Source organism: Apodemus sylvaticus, chromosome 6, assembly GCF_947179515.1.
Source record: "Apodemus sylvaticus chromosome 6, mApoSyl1.1, whole genome shotgun sequence".
Lineage (NCBI taxonomy): Eukaryota > Metazoa > Chordata > Mammalia > Rodentia > Muridae > Apodemus > Apodemus sylvaticus.
The window spans coordinates 89,330,319-89,353,475 of record NC_067477.1 but is presented as its reverse complement, the minus strand read 5'-3'; the positions used below and the strand labels follow the sequence as shown (position 1 = coordinate 89,353,475).

Sequence of the window (23,157 nt, the reverse complement as noted above, 5' to 3'; positions counted from 1 at the left end):
CTAGCGATGCTAAAGCTAGACACTGTTGGAATACTTTTTATGGAGGAGAAAGCTGATCCTTAGCGATTTCCAGGAACCTGTCAGTAGCCACACAGCTGAGAAGTGGCAGGCCCAGAAGTTTTTTTGCCCAGTTCAGCCAAAGAGAGAACCTGTGTGCTCTCGACCCCCAGGATACAAACAGCCAAAGACAGAACATACGTGTACCAGAGCTTGGGATGGCGGCCCACGGAATGATTTTTTCCATTGGTTGGAGTGTCTTTCGTTGCTGATTTACTCAACAGGAATTCCTGAAGCTTCTGCTTAACTTCTGTGCTTGCCACTGCCCCTGAAACACAGACACACACACAAACACACACACAGGCACACAGACACTGACAGTGAGTTATGTCTTCTTGTTACTCAAGAATGCTCAACAAAGGTTATGAGGAAATATCACTGGCCACAGCATGTGGAGTTTTCCTATTAAAAGAAAAAACATCTACACAGGCTTTAGAAAATGGCAGAAGTCTATCTTGTAACTGTTCCTTACATTAAAATTTTTTTCAAAAATACCTTCAACGATTTCTTTGATTGCTTTTATAGGAAGGGAATTCCTCTATCATCAATCAATTTTTAAAGAGAAAATTGGTGACATTTGGGGCTGTACTTAATGGTAAACTGCTTGCCTAGTATTTATGAGACTCCATGTTTAATCCCCAGGACTTACAGAAAAAACGGATGAATAAATAGGAATGAAACACTAGTTTTTAATCTTATTTTGTCTTTTTAAAATTAGGGATCTTGGGGAATGTTGAAGATAACTACAATACACTAAAGTTATCTTTTAAGTTTCTTGTCGATAAATTCAACATTGTCTTAAAATTCATTTGAGTATCAAACAAATAAATTTTGTTGGTAATTTCAGTTCAAATCACCACACTTTAAACTTTGCAAGGACCCGAGCTTGAACTTCCTGGATAGAGGGGCAATCATTTGGATCTGTCTCCCTCTTGTGGACCATTATTTCACAAAGGCTCTGCCATGAGTCTAAGTACAGCAATAGAGAACTGAGGCACACTGTGGTGTTCAGACCAGTGACTGCCTGGGCAGGAAGAAGGAAGAAGTGAAAACATGGAGATATTACTTTATTACTAAAAGGAGAGTCTTACACTGGAACACTTTAGCACAGTTTTACTTTCAAAGTCCAATGAACCAGTCTGTCTTTGCCAGTGCTGAGTTTATTTCCCATTAAGCTCTGCAGAGCTAATATGAAAAGGCACTTTAGTCTATATGTTCTTCTTTCCACTAGACAAGGACATTTTTGACAAGTTTATTTTCATTATTTATCAGGTTCCTTGCGACGGTCAGCTAAAGATTCGGAAGAGAGCATGTCTGTTACCCTGGTGCCTCTTACTTTCTCGTCCTCTATCTTTGCCTCTGAGAGGAGGAAGCTGCTGCTCTCTGCGATGCCTCTCTACTTCCTGTTCTTGCCTCTGCTGCTCCAGTTTCTGCTCCTTTTCTAGGAGTTCTTGCTGTTGTTTTATGGCTAGAAGTTCCTGTTGTAACTTGCGAGAAGAGAAAGACATGAGAGTGTGCAATTTCTTAGGTTCAAAGTCATCACTCACTGCCCCAAATTGCAATGTTATCAGCCTTCAGAACTTGATAGTATTTAGTTTGTGCTTCAACCACCTTTTTTATGATTGAAATATCAAGACAGAAAACTAAAGTCATGATGGTTTTTATATCTACAACAAGCAAGCTTTTAGATGATTCCATTAGTTGTGTCTCCCTATCAACAATTGTTACCAAATCCCCTCAGGTCATATGAATGCTGTTGGCTTAAACCTTTAGGTGCCTTCTCCGTGTACCTACAAAATGCAGGAACATGCAAAGACAGAGATGGCCCAGTTGTCTATTACACAAAGTCTCGTGGGCTATAAATAGTGAGCTGAAATAATCAGTTCATACTCTGAGATACAGTATAAAGTTCAAGTGAATAGAATTGTAAGGTGTGAGTTAATTTGGGGAAAGTATACCTGAAACAGAATAAGCACTAAGACTTTTACCACCTCACAGAGACAGTTCTTATTAGAGTGAAGTAATCTACACAACCATATACATCTCTAGAAAATGCAGATGCTTCAGAACTGTCATCCAACACAGGAAAACGTCAGGATTAGAAACGGAGTTGCAAATAAAATCACTTCCACAAATTGTTCTTCCATACACTGGTTTTTGGTTTTCTGAATTCTCTGAATTTACTTCAAACCATTTATAACAAAAATATAAAAAAATATGTTATGACCTTTTAAAGATATCAGCTTGTTTACAGACCTAGAATATATATAATCTGTATCTGTCTGTTTATATGTATGTATGTATGTATATATTAGGTACGTAGGTAGGTATGTATTTATCTCAAGAAAAGCAAATGTACCCAGTGAACAGCAGAAGACTCTGGAGTCCTGCTTAGCCTCTGGCACAACTGGGCATGAGCTTTGACAGGATACTAAACTACAGAGAACTTCTGTTCATTAAAGTAAGAAAAATGATAATTTCCCTTGGATCAGATTCATAATTAATACAAAATTTAGTTTTACATTTTGAATTATACAATTTCAATTATTACTATTTATAACTTAATATTAACTTAAGTTAATTAAAATAAAATTATATTTTATCCTTTGAATATAAGATATGTAAAACCCTCTATTTTATAGCAAGTAATAGAACAAACATGAAAGGCTCTGTGGTGTGTTATCTGGACCTTCTTGTTGTTTCTTTGGTGCCCAAGAAGGCAACTTTTTATGCCAACAGCAACAGCCTTAACCCAAACTCAAGTACATGATTAGGAGTACTTCTGTTTGTTCTCCACATTACATCTGAAAATTGTAGTGTTTTGTTTTCATTTAATAACCATTTAATAGATATTCTCAAATACCCCTGTTACTTTGGAATTAATATTTATGTTTAAATTCTGTTTTAATGTCAATTATATAGTAATATTAAGACTGTTCAAGTTGATTTAATGCTTTAATCCAGAGATTCACTGCAAATGAACTATAATTCCTTCTGGGAGTGGAAAAGCACACATATTCATGACCATACCTACAACGTTTAGTCAAGATTATAGAAATGAGGCCTATCTAAAAATTAAAGTGAACAAAAGTTCACGTTATTTACAGACATTTTAGCCCTAGTGAAGCATGGTAACTGAGGAGTTTTGCCAGCTGACAGGGGAAGACAACACATTTTTGAACACCTACATTCTAGTTACCTTGTCTGTGGCTTTGCAAAGTCACACTGCTTCTCTCTACCTAGCTGACTAGGGGACAAGCGGTAGATCAGGATGGAAGGCAACAGGTGCTGATTAGGACAAGAGTCAGAGTTCAAAGCTAATGCTGTTAAAGCATGGAGTACTGCCTTCCTCTTGCAAATAAATCTAAATGAATGTTAAAAGCATTAACCCTTAGACCTATCTATAAGAGAGTAAAAGAGCAAAATAGAAAAGTTAAGGAAGAATAGAACTTCCCAATCTTAAAAGGAACATGTAATCACATCTCCAAACCCTCATAAAATAATGTACTACTTAGGAAAACCATCTTTATAGAGCTCCAGTTTCCTTTCACCATCTTATAATCTTTATTCGCTGAAGTGCCTCTTTTCCAACATCTTTCCAGATGTCAATCAACCTGCCATAAAAGCAACGTCCTGTTCTTCGTTAGGACTGGGGTGAAGTTAAATGATAAATAACTCACAATTGGCTTTAACAGTAAGAAAGGCACCAAACATTAATGAAAAGAAGAAATCTAAAACTGAGCAATGCAACTTGCTTATCAGTGTGGCTCAATACTCTTGGCAAAGGTCTTGCATACAAAAGAAAATGAAGCATATAGTCATTCAGATCTTGAAGCAAGGTGAAGAATATAAATCTTACTCATGCCTCATTGCTCGGTTAACATGCCTGGAAGAACTGAAGAAGAAGATCTAGACATCAATGCCTCTATTACTGCTTCAAGGGTCAAACTGTAACAATACATTGGCATTTATTCAAAAATAAATGTACAAACTAAGTGAATATATTTATACTCATGTAAATATAATGATGAGACAGTGATTCATTGGAAACACACATACAAAACTCTTCAATCTTATTTTTAAGCTGTGTGATAGAGCAATAATGTAAAAGTTACTAGTAAAGGAAAGTTCACTAGTAAAGGAAAGAGAATATGTTTTATATTAGGCAACTAGGAGCCTTTTATGCAAATAATATATCTTGCAGAACAAGGGAAATGGGGAAGAAAATAGTACTTTCATCTTCTTAGACATTGTAATTTAGTGCTCTAAGTTAGTTATCTATATTAATACCACATTCATGTATTTGTACTTGATATACAAGAGATTAAGTACCTAGAATACATTATAGTAAAATATGACAAAGTCCATAATTCAATTGATTATCACCTCTAAGTCATCATTGAAGGACTTGACTATAAAATAAAATTGTATTGTAAATATTTTGTGCTTTTAATAAAATAAATTCAAGTTAAATGTCTATTTTGTTAAACTAAAACATCCCTGTGTGTTTTTTAACTTTTGAAAACTCTGGGTCACTTTGCAGCTCAAGTTTGAGATCTTCCCCTCTGCTTCTCAAGCTTTGAGATCAGAGCCATGACCCACCCCACCCCCGAGCTGTCTGTTACGAAATGTCTTTGCCAATTATTTCAAAAAAATTACAAATAAATCTATAGTGATATTTCCCAGTGAATATTCTGAAAAAGAAAAAGAACAATTTGGAATATATACAATCACCAGATGTCAGTAAGATTTCTGAGCTAATGCTATACTTCCCCTGAAATAACAGTCTATAAACCATTGAAATATTTATGTCACTCTTTGCATATAAACCCCCTTCATCTTTTCATTGTATTTTTATTTTGAGTATATGCCCTATGGAATATTTTCTATCAGGGAGAATTACTATTGACCTAGATGGAAAATAAAAGACGTGACAGAAAAGGGCCGTCTCTCTTCACAGGATGACTTTATCCTTCCTGGTAAATGGTGCCCACAGATTCTAAAGCAACATAGCATGGACCTGTCCAGCCTTGTGGTTCTTGGTGGGGACCACGTGGGGCACAGGAGAACACAGGAGAGAGTAGCCATGAGAATGGAAAGGTTCTGTTGCTACCAGTGAAGCCTGGGAGGGAAAGGGTAAAAACAGCGGAGCTCTCCCGCTAACACAGCAAGGGTTTACCAGGTACTTACCCAAATTTCCGACTATTACAATCACAATTTCCTTCAAGCCACACATCCATGTCTTAATCACAGGGAAACTCCCCATCAGTGCTCCCATGGGTTGGTCTTATGCCCGCATCATGGTGCAGATGCCCTGATTGAGAGGTCAGAGACAAAGACACATTTGCTACCTTGATGTGCTCCTGGAGCTGTGCTTGATGCTGCCTTGTCAAATTCTCGTGCTGCTTCTGAAACTCTGCTATCAGGAGCTGCTTCTGGATCTGCTGCTGCTGCTGGATAAGGAGTAACTCTTGCTGCAGCTGCTTCTCGCGGACGACAGGATCCACCACAGGCATCATCATCCTGAGGTCTGTCCTTAGGTCTAAAGGCGAGATGGGCTCCAGGCCCATAGGAACCTCTGATTTCACGTCCACTGGAGACACGGGAAGGAAGACAGAGAACGGGGTAGAGAGGTTTGGAGATTAATATGCTGATTTGCAAGCATACCAAGAACAAAAACCACTCCACCCTGGATAGCAAGAAATGGGTATAATCTCTGCTTCACACTGATGAAGATTGTGTTCTGAGCATCAATTTTGGTAAAGGGAACCTAGGTTAATTTTCACTCAGTAATATGTTTTCTGCTCTGAATCTTCTACAGCTGTGTTTTTTTTCAAACAGATGGATTCAACTAGTGGTACCAAGAATCATTCATGAAATGTATTAGACTGGACCACTTAACTAATGTAAGCCAATGAAGACCAAGAAAACCAAGATGAAGAAGAGACGTCACACTAAAAGGAGAGCTCTGTCACAAGAATTCATGGACTTGAAAAAGATTTTGTTCTCAGAGACAAAAGATAAATTCCACCTTAAGGTAAGCAGGCTGTGCAGTACTTCTGCATCAGCATGACACCTGGGAAAGACATGGGAGAAACTACATCCAGAGTCAGATAATGGAGATCAACCAGAGCAATGGGCCAAAGCCACGCATGAGAAGTGAGAGCAGCCCTGAGAGTTCCTGAGTGCTGGTGTTTAAATAGCAGTCCTTTAAAATGTGGAAACCTCCTTCTTAAAATAAACAAGAGAGAAAGAAGCACGAGGGAACTTCAAGCAAACATTTAAACAAATCACCAAAGGGTAAAAATAATAATAATAATAAAAAACAACCCAAGTATACCCATGGAAGACATTATTTAAATGGATAAAAATTGAGTTAGATAATACATCTGAAGTGTCTAGCATAGTTTGACTAGATAAGCATGCCTCTCACTTAAAGAAAGACTGAAGCAGCAAAGCACCAGGCAGGGCAGATCTCCAGAAGGTGATTGTTTATGGCTAGTGTCTACTCTGATTGTCAGTACCCATGCCCAATAACTGATGGTTAAACATTCTGAGGAATTCATCTACCCAGAGAAACTGGAGATGTTTTATAATTAAGTCAAAGAGGGTAAGTTGAAGACAACAGGTCTTTGGGAAGCTGAGGTTATAGCTCTTTAAAATTAGTGTACAAGTACTCAGATCTTATACCCAGCATAGACAGAAATAACGAGAAATTTTAATTGCAAAAATATTTAAAATACGATAACTTTCTGAGGGAGAAGCTTAGAAAAGTGGCTCAGTAAGTCAACCATGATACACACAGGTTGTTAGTTTCAACCTCTATTCTAAAACCAACCCAATGCTTGTTACAACTTTCCAATTTGCCCAAGCCTGATAATGTTATCTCTACCAGGTGTTAGCCCTCACTGTTAAAGGAGATGATCGTAGGAACAACAATAACTAAAGGCTCAAATGAGGGCAGTTATTCAGAGTAAGCACAGTAATGTTGCTCAGTAACATTTTTTGGTTTTGTCTTTTCCATAATATAAAAATGGAAATTTTGTGTACATGAAAATATTTCATCAATACTGATTGGCTAGTAAATCAAAAGTATATAAGCAAATGTGGTAATAAAATAGTAAGTGAATTCTAATATCTATTAGAAAATAAAAACGCAATTCAATAAGAGTCACCCTTATTAGTAAATAATACAAACCATTAAGAAAATCAAACAAGTAGTTAATAACAATCATATATATATGCATATATATATTTGTATATATTTGCAAGTACATGTCTAAATGTGTAAAGCCTCATTTTATAAGGTAAGAAAATGACTGAATTATTATTGCAAGTGATACTTTCAATTGATATAAAACTGCCAAAAATGTAAATCTGCAACATGAATCAGGAGATATTAACTCTTCTCCCATTTGATTCAGGTTTACCACTTCTAGAAATATATCATATAGCGACAATCCTAATGGGGAAAAAATTTCAAAGCTGTATTATTTTTCTGGAGATTGTATTATTATCATAGCCATCAAGTAGAAGGAACACCAAATAAAATGTCATATTCATTTGTTTTTTTAATGTAGTCAGTGGCTAGGGAGAGGTGAGTTGATAAATTTTGGCTTTACAATCATGAGCACCCTAATTCAATCCCCAGCACCTACATTAAAAAAACAAGTGAGGATGGTATTGCCTGCCTGTTATCTTAGTACTAGGGAGGGGAAGACAGTTAATTGCTGAGGCTCACTGACCAGCCAGTCCAGCTTACTTAGTGATTCCAGGCCAGGGACAGACACTGCGGTACCTGAAGAAAGATACTCCAGGCTGTCCTTTGGCTTTCACGTGTATATGCTTGTATGTATACAGGCAATAGCAATACCAGACATATGGGAATGCACACGCATGCATGCATACAGGCTCAAAATGTATGAAATCCCTAAAACTGTTTATAATAATATTAAAATGCTTAAAAGGTGATAATAAATCGGCATTTATACTATAACAACCAAACTGTATAAATCTTTATTGAGCCTCATAATGTTAGCTGTCATTCTAACGGCCGAACCTCAGGACTTTGAAAAATAAAGACAAATAATTCAGTCAACTAAGCACACACACACACACACACAGAGAGAGAGAGAGAGAGAGATTTCATTAGTCCATAAGTTCTGACGAAAGGAAGACACAAAGAGCAAATGATGTTTATGTTTTAGATGAGACGATGAATTATTCTCCTTTTCTTCTGCTTTCTATCATTTTTCAAATTGCCAGGAATACTCATTTGCTTCTTCATGTCCTACTGGACTTAGGTTTGAATAACCGAGCTTGGGAGCTACACATGTACATGTGTATGTGTCAAAGAAGCTGTACTGCACACATGTGTGAGCACATGCATGCAGACAGGTGTCACTCTTGCTTTGTTAACACTGGTTATTTTTCAATGTGTATGTAAGAAGTTTGTAGTGACACAAGATGGTGTGACAATTTAATGAAGATGGGAAAATGATTAATTAATAAACTGGAGTTTGGCAGACAGACATTATCCTTGTTCAAACAAGGGATAGTGACAAGTTTGAAAACAAATGAAGATAGTCTAAGTAGATCTCTTAGCTGGAAAGGAACAGTGCAGATTTTCTAGTCCAGACTGCAGTAACGAGTGTGAGATTTTGTTTTTTATTTATCTATTTATTTATTTATTTATTTATTTATTTATTTATTTATTTATATTTTCTAAATTCTTTGTTTACATTCCAAATGCTTTCACCTTTCCTGGTTCCCCTCCCCATATGTCCCATAAGTCCTCTTCTCTCCATCCATCCTCCAATCACTCCCTCCCTTTTCTCTGTCATGGTACTCCCCTACAATGCTGGATCAAGTCTTCCAGGATCAGGGCCCTCTCCTTATTTCTTCATGGGAATCATTTGATATGCTAATTGTGCCTTGGGTATCCAGGGCTTCTGGGCTAATTAATATCCACTTATCAGAGATTGCATTCCATGTGTGCTCTTTTGTGATTGGGTTACCTTACTTAGGATGATATTTTCTAGTTCCAACCATTTTTAGGCAAATGGTTGGAACAAGTGAGAGTTTCAACATTAATTTAAAGACTTGCTATGAATCAAGCCTAAAGCACTGCTGTTAACAAAATACTTCATTTAATTCTTTAACATCTATATGGAAACCCTAATAAGCAAAGTATACTCTTACCTTATAAACACACACACACACACACACACACACACACACACACACTATCTGTCTGTCTGTCTGTCTATACACATATACCTTTAGTTTTGTCTTATTATTCATTAACTATAAACACCAAACTCTTAAGAATTTTTCAAACAAAAGAATAGGAAAAAAAGATTAGGAATAAAAGCCTACAGTACTCTGAAATACTCACTGAAAACCTCAAAGTATAATTTGACTTTTAACCTGCTATCCCTACAGAAATGATTGTGTCTAACTGCTTGCCTTTGTTCAGAGACTAATCACTAAATTGTGAAAAATCACCCTCAACTTATAAAAACTCCCCTTGATTATAAATAATTGCCCAAGACTGAGAAAAAGCGGCGGGCAAGATCCCAGTCTTTCATCCAATTTATTCAGCAGTGATCCACATTCCATTTGTCTAGACTAAATATAGCAGCGTTTATACAAGAAATCAATAGTGCTTGCAGAAAGGAAAGCGGAGGCATGAATATTTCATCAAATGTGAGGAGAAGCAGCAAACACTGGAGTCATGGCTCTGGCTGGGTCATCTCTGGCCTGCTGGATTCCTCCCTGCTACTTGGACAACAGCTCATCTCGGCAGATCACTCTTGTATCACTGCCGTTCTTTATTTTTAACTGCTATTGCATTGTGGGTAACAAAGACACTTCTTATTCCAAAAGGAATGTTGTACTTTTCTGACATCTTTGCTGACAGGCTAAGGAGCTTCTCAGGAACAGTAATAGAAGTATAAGACCAGGAATAAGTTTCAACAAGTGACAGTCACCTTTAAACACAGAATGTGTAAGAACAGGCACTGCGAATAGCTATTGAATTTAATTCAGAAATATCCAGTTTACAAGGAAAATGTAACATTATTTTTAGTAGTGGATAAATAGAATTCCCTCTGTTTATTTGGTTTTTGGTTTGTTTGTTTGTTTGTTGGGAAGACACACAAACCTTTATTCAAAGGTTATTCAGAAGTGGTTATCAATGTCTCAGGTAAGAAGACAGCTGCTGACAAATATTAATATTAACATTAGTTATCACTGAATTGTATTTTTTTATTAACAAATTTCAACACCCAAAACACAAGTGAGAAAGAGTCAAGATAAAACTAACTTTCTTTGGACTTCTTCTGAGATTATAAGTAAATGCAAAGAGTTTAAGAAATAGTTCAGTGGTTACGAGCACAGACTACTCTTCCAGAGGACCTTGGTTCAGATTCCTACACAATGGCTAACCACTATCTGTAACTCCATTTCGAGTGGATCTGACACCCTCTTCTGACCTCCAGAGGAACTGCATGCAGTGATGCACAGACATACGTGCAGACAAACATACATACAAAAGAAAATAAACAAGTTTTAAAGATAAAATAAAAATGAACACATGAAAACATGTATAGATTATTTTAGATTTCTCAAATGCTCAGGTGAATTAGTTCCCCACCCATATTATCTGAACTTAACTGATACATTATAAAAATGTATTTATTCTGTGTTCATAGGCTTGTTTCTTGATAGTTGCTATTTTGTTATTTAAAATATACATTTTTTAAAATAATTTTCATTTTCTAAAGTATTTATAAACAAAACTTTGTATTTCAAAGCCAAAACAAAATCCTAGATTGTGTGAATGTGTACATTACTTAAGCAACTGTAACTATTATAAGCACACACACACACACATTTAGTTTTATTAAACTTATAGTGAAGATAATTTTTTAAATCAATACCAGACCCAGGGCCACAGTTGATTCCAAACCTAACAGTCACAAATCTTTCTTAGTACTTACTAATGATGTTGCTAGTAAATGACACCTAAATTTGAAGAGTTATCTTGTGTTGCAAAGAAGGATGCCAGTTGCTATTTTATCCAGTAGCTCCACAGAAAATTTTGACCATTTTAAGAATGTTTCAAGTGAATAACTTGTAAATGGAAACATTTTGATGACAGAATTGTATTCATGTACAAGCGTCACTGTGACTGAAGGCATGGCTTAAAGCCTTAGTTTCACACAGTTATTTTATATTCAAAGTGCTACAGAAATCAGAGCCATCTCTCACATTATCAGTTAATATTTGTAATTACAGACATCCTAACTCAGGACATGGAGTCAACAATGCTGGCCAAAGCCAGCATCTACTTAGGTTCCTTATGCTAAAGAATGATTACCCATACATTTCTGGCAAGTGGACATATGAACTGAAATATCTTGACTTGGGAAGGAAGGAATGTTGCCTTGATCACCTACTGTCCTATTCTGTTCTTCTGCCACAGAGACCTGGGAAAGACTGCCTGATATTCTTTCCATTACTGTAACACCACTCCATCAAATAAATAGGCAATATCACTAGCTTGAGGTATGGGAAAGCTTTGTGGAACATTGCTTCAATAGTGTATGCAAGGTTCCTAAAGGATGCCCAGAACGATATAGCTTGAGTAGACCGTTACCAATCATTAATCTTCACACTTGTCTTTCTCAGTTCCAGACTTCAGTCTCCGCCTGGCAGACTGGCTCTATTAAGTCACATTGATACTAATCCTACCCCTTCATCTCTGAAATTAGATTGGTACAAGAACTGTGACAAGTCTTGGTTATCAGGGAGGACTATCAGCCCTCTGTGCTTTAATGTCTTGTCTTAGTGCTTACGTACTTTATGGCTAAATCAAAACTTGGGAAGGAAAATCTAATAAAAGTGGGACTCAACACCACAAGATTACTAGGTTGAAAAATTACCCTTTATTGGACTCTTATGTATGCACACAATTCTATTTGCCCTCCTTCTCAGGCATTAAAGATCATAACTGAAAGAGACAACCCATGAGTCAAGCTCTATTGTCTTTATCCTAAACACTCACCTCATAGATAAGATATCAACTCTGCCCTGAAGAATCTTGGAAATGTTGTTGTGATGCACACCGTATTTGGAGAGTTCTTGGATTCTAGTCCCATCCTTTCATTGCATATGCTGGCCTTGGAGCCCTGGCCTGTGACCATGTTATACTATGATGAAGAAGGACAGCGCAGGTACTTACACTCCCAGGTAGGGAACAGAGCCTCTAAGACTGTCTACAGAGCATGGCTACTGAGGAAGAGGCTGGAGAACAGAAATCTGGGCTCGTTCTTTGTGATAACGGGCCAAGAATGCACAAAGGAGAGGCTCATCCTTGGGACTCAACAGTTCCTTTCCAATAGGCTTCCAGGAATGAAAGATGGAAACTCAGCCAAGATGGCAGAAACTTGGCGCCACTTGCTGGTGGCTCTACTGTCTAGGAAGATTTGTGCTCTTCAGATACCACCATCTGGATCTTCCAGTTTCAGGGTTGCAAAGGCTCTTGGCCCCCAGAAGCCACTTCTTTCCCAGAAAAGGAGCTGGCCTCTGGAAATGGCCATATGCAGTTTGCCAGTAGGAGTATTTGTTTCTACAGAATTTTTTAGTGAGTTAGTGTTTGTTTTCTTCCACTGCTCCTATATGCTGTGGATTGATGTTCTTAATCCTTCTTGTCCAACTCATCAGCATTAGCTTTTACACCTCCTCTCTAGGCTTACCCCCTGCTACCCTTTCCAGAAGCTGGACCACAGATCAGAACAGAGCTTTTAAAGTGACATTCTTTATTAATTTACTTCAGCAAACTTTCTTTTTGAGTATATTCTAGTTTTATGCTAAGTTAAAAAATGCAATAAAAATAAAAGGTATGATGCATTTCACCTTACCACCAGCACTCACAATGAGGTTCAATATGAGGTGGGAAGGGTAGTTAAGTTATGTGAATGATGCTAACACATAGATGGGCACACAACTGCAATAAAAAGGAAAACAAAAACAAAACCAGCAGGACAACAACTAAATAAGAACATGTAATTGTAGGGCAAGTAAAAAGGACAAAAAATTAGTTTTTCTGGTCCTCTTTTGAGTTTTGACATCTTAGGTGAAGAGAGAAGAAAGGAACAGAAACAGGTGTGCATGGTGGGAGAGGAAAATGTGGAGTGACAGACCAGAAGGAAAGGGTCTCCCTCCTTGCCGTCACCCCATCCCTTTATTCTTCCATCCCATTATCCTTGGTCATACTAATGAATGAAAGCAGAGTAAGCCAGGGAGTAGGACTGTGGTAAACATCCAGGCAGAATTCTAGGCTTTGGCAAAAAAGGATACGTTCTGAACTCTTTTGCTTCCTTCCATTCCATGAAAATTAGTCTAAATCCCCTCACACCCTAGCCTGATCAACACATTTGGGAGTAGACAAAACTGACGCTTACATTTTTTCCCATTTCTTATTTCTTCTACTCTGTTGGTAGAATTGCATTACTAGCTGAGAGAACAGAGGCCTTGCCTAAGGATGGTTTGCATGTGGTGCTGTATCCCTGGTCCCTTTTCTCAGGCCTACACTGCAGCACCCAATTTTAAGTGCTTTCTTCTTTAATTTTATTCCATTTGGTTTTCTCTCCAGTAACCTCTTCTACTTCTGGGTTTTATTTGTTCCCTTCTATCTAAACATAAATGAATGAATGAGTGGATGGATGATGGATGGATGGATGAATGAAAAGTCACTGTTAGATTCATACACAGCACTGTTCCCCTCTCTGCCCTGCCTCCAGCTCCTCTGCAGTATGAAGAACACCTGCTATCTCTTGTCTGCTGATACCCACACTCAGCCAAGGGAACCAGCTACTATTCAGCGTTCAGATGGTCTCTCCAGGACCAGTGCCTGTTTCATGAATGAGGCCTTTTTCACTGTCCCTGTAGCACTCCTGGAGAGCCTGGGCCTCCAGTGACAGGTGCATGCCTGGAATGCATGAATGCATGAATGAATGAGTGAGGAGATGATGCTCAGAAAGTACGAGGAAATAGAAACACATGCACATAACTGCACGGTTGTGGTCACAAATGCAAGCACATCCTGTGAAAGTCCTAAAGCAACAATTCATTGGACATTTTGACCATTTGAATTCTAAATTATGTATAGTCTTTGTCTTAAATTATTGGTAAGTGAATACAATCAATTATCAGACAAAACAAATAAGCATTTACAAACAATTTCAAAAGGTTTCAAGATGTTGTTTTGTATCTCTTAAAACATATAACAGGAGAACACATAGAAAAATACACCTTCCCCATTATACCATTTGTTCAACAAAGTTACCAAGAATATGTCACAGCCTGAATTACCTAAACATTAATGTTTATCTTAAGGCTCACAGTATGTTAGAAAATTAGCCAAAAGTGACAAAATATAAAGTGAGAACTTATTTTTTCTCATTTCAACTTGAAAAGGGAATGAAATATATCTTGTATATTAAAAATCTTCTTAAATTCATTTAATCACAATTCTTTGAAATTTTGCCCAAGATAATCGCTAGTTGATTCATTTTTTTCAGTGGTTAAACATAGTGGACTGCATGCTTGATACATAAGTATCTCCACTAGAATCTATAGTTTCAGAAGTAATTTTATGGGAAATTAAATTAAAAAGTTTGAATGTGCCTACTACTAAAATAAATGATTTAGGAAAAAGTAGTTTCTTTAATTTGCCAACAATTCTGCCCAAGCTTCATTTTAGAAATGTAGATATCCCTAGCATACAGTCTATTAATATTTATAATATAATCATCAAGAAATAAAAAGAATGAACAAATTATCAAACATTAAAAGAAAATTTTTGTAAGAATGGTATAAATTGGTTTTTCCAGAGGTACAGTTCTCCTTCACAGCAATTGTGATCAAATCGTGAATATCTTTAGTTTCTTCAAGTGAATATAATACATATAATTCACTAATACATGGCACAGATGCAAAGAAAACAGATGCAATCTTGGCTTTGATTTACTGGTCTCTTATTTCCCAGGGGTCTGGTCAGGAAACAAAAATAACCACAAATGACTAAAATATCAGTAGTCCTTGAAATATCAACATTTAAGCTAAAGCAGGCTAACTTTTTAATCAAAGGCTTTGCTATTTTGATTTACTTAATTCAAACTCCCTTTCTGCAAATATGCTTTTGAATTAAGCAGTCATAACAAACCATAACACAAACATGAATTGCCAACTAATTTGTAGTGCACACTTGGTTCTGTCTGCAAAATAAAACATAGCTTTCAACTCAAAGAGAATGAGGGATAGTTTATTCTAGAGCCCAATTTGAGAGACCATGGCCTGAGAACACAGGTTTAGGTTACCACAAATTCATGTTCTAATGTGGAAGCAGTTTCATGAAGGTTTTATAGTATCAAAACAAAGTAATGATTCAAGGCAGTTTTAAGAACCATTGGCGGAATCATCATGATTTTCCTATCAGCTCTACGTGCTATCCGATGACAATCCTAGCTTTGGGGTTGATGGAAGCTAATGCTGCACTAAGTTAATAGAGTCACAAAGGGTTTTATCTATCAGTGGCAGTGTGTCAGTTATTACAGAGAGGCAGGCTATACAGGTTCTAAAACTAGCTTGGGATAATGCAATTATCCTCTGTACATGAAACGTTCCAATTTCTCTACTGCAATCATTAATAGTCTTTGCAAACATAGCTTCACTTTGGAATTATCATTGAGAGTTCTAAACTTTTGTCATGTCCCTTAGTTCTTATCTGAGAACTGAGTAAAAACTTCCTGGAGCTTCCTGCACTAGGGAAACAAAATCAAGCCAGTTTATGCCACTTTTAAATTAACAGGAACTAAGAAACTAATCCACAGCATTTTGTAATGCTATCTAAAAAGTTAATCTGATATAAAGGCACCAGCAAACGAACCCAGAGGAGGCAGGACATTTTAGTCTCTTAAAGGGTTACTATATTAATTTAAAAGAGTTCTTTATTCAATTAAGCTCAAATTTCTTCATCTGAGATTGGGAGTAAGCTTACTTTCAAAAAATACAATAAGAGTAAAACAAACTTTCCTTTATTCATGTTTTGTGTGCAAGTTGTATTTTCATTTAGAGGCAAGCACCAAATGGTGGATATTTGCAAATAGCAAAGTAAAGAATCTTCCTCATGGACACCTAATACTAGATGCAGAGGATACCATGGTAATAACAGAACCTAGTGCAGTACCACATAAATTATTACTTGGTAGATGTCGGTTAAATAAACATCTCTTAGCAGCTCTTGTCTCTTATACCACTCTATGAACAAAATACACTTGCTTACTCAACAATCAACCTAATCAAAGAGTGCATTTGCATCCTTATCAGACCTTCTCAGTCTTGGCCTGGGGAGATAGCTCTACTGGTAAAGTATGTGCTATACAATTATAAGTACCTGCGTTTAGTCACCAAGACCCACTTCTGGTAGTACTGTGCACCCACAGTATTAGGGTAGAAGAGATAGAGATAGTTAGATCCCTGGTGCATAGTGTCCAACCAGCATAGCCTAATTGGCTTGGCAAGGATCAGAGCAGTGTCAAGACCTTGTCTCAAAATATCCAAGGCTGTCCTCTTGTCTCCCCATTTGCACGCACACTCACATGAGTATGCACACACAGACACATGTACACACACACATGTGTACACACACATACACACACACATGCATGTGAATACCTGCATGCATCTACCCACTTACACATATACACATAGAAAATACACAGTACATACCTTAGAAGCATATAAATATGCACTACTTTAATCTATCTATAAAGCATCTTTTGGGGGGAAGTGTGATACCCTGCTAATAAGAGATGATTACTTTGAGCTCTATAAAATTCCAGTATATTCTGAAGGTTTCTACACCTCAATTTAAGATAACATGAATGCAAATGCTCGAGACATAGAAGAGTGAAGGTAGAAGTGCTGGCACTACTGTGATATATTTCTTTCCTATTGGGTCCAGAACTCATGCATTCGTACAGAACGGAGATAGGACCCAGGTCTTCAGGAAGTCCTCACAGGCAAGCAAACCACAGTGGCAGATCCTTCTACAACCTACTCATCTCTAGCAGTGCCACTTCTCAAAAGTCTAGAATGTGTCTTTAATCATCTGGCTCTTTTCTTCCACTAGAGATTTCTGACTGGATTCACCTTCTAATGCTGACAGGAGCACATGTATTTTGAGGGCATAGAAGGAGAAAATCATTTCTATTCACTCAATTCTCTGTGATTTCCCTCTGGTGATCCAGGTTCCATCAGATTTTGAACTCACTGCTCTGTGGGCAGTGGGCACATGCTGCATTTATTTTGCCAAATCCAAACTAGGGACAAATCATGCTACTGTTCTTTCAAATAACATAAAATTGTCATTTTATAAGGATCATAATAACAGAATTTTAAACATACTGAATACATGTATGCTTTGTGCCTGCAATTTATATCAAAAGAATGATAAAAGCAAAAAGCTACTCAAATGCTGCATAGTTTCAAACTTGGCCCATCCAGCTTGATTGGCAGCTACAGTCATGTCATTGCCACAGGGTGGCACCACTTCTGCCTGGAGATAGAAACATCGCCACCCTTGTCAGGAAGCACATTGGAGATGAGTTTAAAAACATGTGAGCTCTCAGGAATCATGTATGCTGATAACACTTAGTTTCTCTTATAGGGTGATTCCAAGCTGTCTTTCCAAATCTGGGCAAGAGTAATGTAAAATATCATGATGCCAGGGCAGAAGTGGTTTTCTTCTTTAGATTATAGAACTTATGCAAAGCACTTACAGTGTTCTCGACAGGACTTTGAGGATGTTACAGAAGGAAAGCTTATCTCTTCCTTGTAACACTATGAACCTGTGGCTTATTACAACCTGATCAACAGATTTTAATATGGCATTCCTTTACAGATAAGAAAAACACAAGCCATCAAGTAACGTGGCCAATGTCACATGTGCCAAGACCTAAAGCAGGAAATAAACACATAAGACGTGCCACTTGGTTCTGAGGCCTTGGTCCTGACAACTCCGTCCTGATTCCTCCTTAGCCCTATGGAAAGTATACTCTTTTGTGTTTACAGACTTTGAGGTAAGCCTTAAGGTAAGTGCTTCCGGAAACATTTTGTTAAAGTGCTACTTCTCTTTATTTTTAGAGGTGAAGAAAAGTTTTTGCATGTACCTGGCAACACATTCCATAGAAGAGTTCTGTTCTTAAATACATTTCTGCATATTTTGACACATTTGTATATTTTCAGGTATGCTTAACACATCTTACTTAGCTCTTTTAAAGAAACAATCCTGTATGTAAGAATTCTAAACATAGGACTTCAACCTTTATTTTGGCTTTTATAGAGCTAATAATTTTATATATTCTGTAGCATGTCACCAGTTCTCCTTACAGTCCTGGTGTCTGACTCTCTTCAACCTCTTCCACTGACTGGGAGGTGAAGACTCTCAGAATGAAGTCATCCTTACTACCTTATTAGCCAAATCCCACTTGGATTAGTTCAGAAGCAGAAATATGGAATCCTACTTCACTGTGAACAATGCTAATGAGGTTTGAGTGTATTAATCATAAATTTTAGAACATTTTTAAGTGAAGAAAGTACCTACAAATGTGAAGTACATCTGGTTTTTGACAGTATGAGAAAGGATTTTCCAGAACAGTGTTTAACAATAGATTTTTTTCATATTATAATATTTTTGTTTCTGTTCAACTCATCCTGTGTTCTATAAGAGAACTGCTGGGCATAAATGGGGATAAATCAATAGATAAAAAGAATCTGCCTTATCAAAAATGGCCTACAGGTGTCAAAAAATGACTTTTCAAATATGTAAATATAGATTTGTTCATCAAGAAAAGACATCCATATTTGGCATGAGAAACTGTAATAATACTTTTTGCGGATTTTCCTTAATTAGTCTATGTTTAAAAGTTTCTATTTCTGGTAGATCTCATAGTATCTGTTTATAGAACTTGCCTGTGTGGCAAGAACTGTCAGCATAGAATGCATCTGGGCCTTTCAACAAAGCCTCAGGATGATTGGTCTGAATCTGAGGCAGAAACTTAGCACCCACACATCTATATGAAACCAGAGGAAACAGAACTCTGCTGAGCAAGGATCAGCATACCATAGTCCATGAGACAAATCTAGTCTCCAGCCTACCCTACGCCTGTCTCAGTGAAACGACACTTTAGTTTTGTATGTACTCTTGCAAGTGTGGGTGTAAAGCTTGTGTAATGTATAAGGGGGGTCAAGAAGTACACCTCTGGTGGTGTTTCTCAGGTCCAGTCTACCTCAGTCAGTTTGTTTGCTTAAAAATAATTCATATTATTTTATGTGTATGGGTATTTTGCCTTGCATGTATGTCTGTACCTACTACTGCTTGTAGAGGCCAGAAAGGGGCGTGGAGTCCCCCGAAGATGGAGTGTAGACTGGGGTAAAAGCCAACTAATGACTGCCCCAATTTGAGATCCATCCCATTGGAGAGATCCAACTCCTGACACTATTATTGATACTCTACTATGCTTGTAGACAGGAACCTAGTATACCTGTCTCCTGAGAGGCTTCTTCCAGGAGCAGATGGAAACAGAAATAGTGACTTATAGCCAAACATCAGGCAGAGTTTAGGGAGTGGGGGATAGAATTGAGTCAGCTAGATGGGTCAAGGATATTACAAGAAGACCTAGAGTCAACTAACTTGGGCCCCTGGGAGCTCATAGAAACTGAACCACCATCCAAAGATCATGTGGGGATTGGACCTACACACACATATTTGTAGGGGACTGGACCTACACACTCATACATTTGTAGTAGATTTGTAGCTTGGTCTTTATAAGGGTCCCCTAACAACTGAAGCATTGGTTATCTCTGACTATGTTGCCTAACTTAGGATACCCTGGACTGACTGGTTGGGACCTCAGTAGGAGAGAAGGTGCTTAGTCCTGAACGTTCTAAATGTCCCAGGGAGAGTGGGGTGCTACACAAAGAGGGGCTTCTCTGTCTCTGAGGAGAAGTGGAAGTAACAGGAAGTATTTGTAGGGCAGGACATGGAGGAGAGGAGGCAGGAAGGCAGTAATTGGGATATAATGTAAATAAAAAATATGAAAACAAACAAACAAAAAAGAATTGCTTTAATAAAATAAAAGACAGCTTCAAACCACTTCACTGTTTCTATACAAATGCCAAGCTTATGAACATATATTTCACATATTTTCATATTTCCCCATCTTAGGACTTTCTTATTATGACAAAACACCATAACCAAATACTTAGGGAGCAAAGAGTTTTTATTTTAAGGCTCCACATCATCCCCACAGAGGGAAGTCAGAACAGGAGTTCAAACAGATCAGGAACCTGAAGACAGGAGCTGAGTCAGAAGTCATAGAGGAGTGCTGCTTACTGGCTTGCTCCCCATGGATTGCTCAGTCTACTTTATTGTAGAACCTCAGACACCCCAGTCCAGGGATGGAACTGCTCACAATGGGCTGGGCCCTCACATATAAATCAATCAAGAATATTGACCAAAGGATTGCCCAGAGGTCAGTCTGGTGGGATGATTTCCAAAGTAACTCTAGCTTGTGCCAAGCAGACATAAAACTAGCCAGCACACTCTTAAACACAGACTAAGAAGGACAAGATAATTTATAGAAACCAAGATTTAAATAATACTGACAGTGAAATATTAGAAAAGTGTGTATATCTGGAAATTTAATTTCTATGTCTAATGGATAGGTTGATTTAGTTTATAGTAGACATTTTAAAATACAATAGAGTTTTAAGGAACCAACACTAGAATCTCATAGCTGCAGTGCAGAGCTGAGCCTGGTTTTATAAGCTAGTGATAGATAAAAGACTGAAGAACTTTGTCTTCTCAAACAAAATAGTGGAGCAGTGTATGGAAAAATAGTCAACCAAATACTCTTAAGGATAAGAATGTAGTTTTAAATTAATGTGACCTATATTCTTAGGAAATACATTGCTATGGACCATAGCCTTTAGTCCAAAGGCTTCTAATTATTTTCTATAACATCCACAATACAACTGGGATGTTCCCAGTAGAACACTCAGCCACTTGAGAAGTTGCTTGTTACACAAATGTTAAGACTCATGTTTTTAAGATCATGCTTTAAATACACAGTTCGAAATTTGTAATCTTTTAAATTAAAAAAAAAAACACCAAAAAGATAATGAAAAAAAAAGTCACTCTCAACCATAACTGAAATCGCCTGATGTCTAGTTTCTTTTCTTTTAAATTTATTGATATATTTATTTACATTTCAAATGATTTCCCCTTTTCTGGACCCCCACTCCCCGAAAGTCCCATCAGTCCCCTTCCCTTCCCTCCCCCTGTTTTCCCACCCAACCCTTCCCACTTCCCTGTTCTGATTTTGCTCTATACTGCTTCACTGAGTCTTTCCAGAACAAGGGGCCACTCCTCCTTTCTTCTTGTACCTCATTTGATGTGTGGATTATGTTTTGGGTATTCCAGTTTTCTAGGTTAATATCCACTTATTAGTGAGTGCATACCATGATTAATCTTTTGAGTCTGGGTTACCTCACTTAGTATGATGTTCTCTAGCTCCATCCATTTGCCTAAGAATTTCATGAATTCATTGTTTCTAATGGCTGAATAGTACTCCATTGTGTATATATACCACATTTTTTGCATCCACTCTTCTGTTGAGGGATACCTGATGTCTAGTTTCTTAAGAGCTTTATATATTTTGGATATTAGCCCTTTGTTGGATTGTGGCTGTTGAAGGTATTTTTCCATTCACTAGGCTATTGTCTTATCCTTTTGATAGTGTTCTTTGCCTTACAGAAGCTTTTCAGTTTCATGGGATCCCATATATTCATTGTTGGTCTTAGGTCCTAAGGTATTAGTGTTCTATTCAGGAAGTTGTCTCCTATGCCAATGTATTCAAGGCTATTCTCAACTTTCTTTTCTATAAGATTTAGGGTATATAGTGGTTTTATATTGAGGTTTTTGATCCACTTGGACTTGAGTTCTATACAGGGTGATAAGTATAGATAGATCTATTTGCATTCTTCTACATGCATACTTCCAGTTCATTTAGTACCAGTTTTTGAAGATGATTTCTTCTATCCCTTGTATAATTTTGGCTTCTTTGTAAAAAAAAAAACAAGTGTTATAGATATGTGGAATTACCTCTGGGTCTTCAATTTGATGCCATTGATGACCTCTGATCTTAAGAAGTTTTTAGTACTACTGCTCTGTACTACAGTTTGAAATCAGGGATGGCGATACTTCTAGTTCTTTTAATATGTAGAATTGTTTTAGGTATCCTGTTTTTTCATAAGAAATGGAATTTTGTTCTTTCAAGGTCAGTAATGATTTGTATTGGAATTTCTGTGAGAATTACATTGAATTTATAGATTCTTTCTAGTAAGAGGGTTATTTTTACTATGTTAATCTTGTTGATTCATGGGAATGGGAGATCTTTCTATCTGGCATGTACTCACTTATAAGTAGATATTAACAGTAAAGTAAAGGATAACCATGCTAAAATCCATAGACCCAAAGAAGCTAAGTAACCAGTAGAGCTCAAGGAGGGACATGTGAATCTCACTGAAAAGGGAAAGAAGAATAGATACTGTGAAGTTGGGGAGGGGACTGTGGAGGGTAGGGTGGTGATGGGAAGAGGAGGGATTACATTGCAGAAGGCAGAGAGAGAGAGAGAGAGAGAGAGAGAGAGAGAGAGAGAGAGAGAGAGAGAGAGAACTGGGTGCATCTGTAGGAACAACTGGCAACCTACAGCAAAGGAAACTCCCAGGCACCCAAAGGTGATCCTAGCTAATTGGGTGACACCTAGAAATGGGGGATATGGAGATTGAACTGGCCATATCCTGTAACCAGACAAGATTTCCACTGGAGGAATCTGGACACCAATTTTGTCAAATTGTACCTTCAACATACAATTTGTCCTGCCTACAAGATATGCAAGGATAAAGCTGGAGCAGAATTTGAGGGAATGGCCAACCAATGACTGGTCCAGTTTGCGACCCATGTGATGA

General features: G+C 37.4%; 1 protein-coding gene across 20 annotated transcripts in view; it reads right to left on the bottom strand.

Moving 5' to 3' along the window:
- The window catches only part of Hdac9 (histone deacetylase 9), an 858,974-nt gene that overhangs the window by 382,346 nt on the left and 453,471 nt on the right, over nucleotides 1-23,157 (bottom strand). For 15 of the 20 annotated variants that reach the window (XM_052185941.1, XM_052185944.1, XM_052185943.1 and 12 more), the window contains 3 exons: nucleotides 5,409-5,650; nucleotides 1,394-1,544; nucleotides 199-325 (listed from right to left, as the gene is read on the bottom strand). In XM_052185941.1, the coding sequence (XP_052041901.1) occupies nucleotides 199-325; nucleotides 1,394-1,544; nucleotides 5,409-5,650 (520 nt within the window). The remainder of the gene's footprint in view (nucleotides 1-198; nucleotides 326-1,393; nucleotides 1,545-5,408; nucleotides 5,651-23,157) is intronic. The other 5 variants (XM_052185954.1, XM_052185939.1, XM_052185957.1 and 2 more) reach the window with 3 other exon arrangements.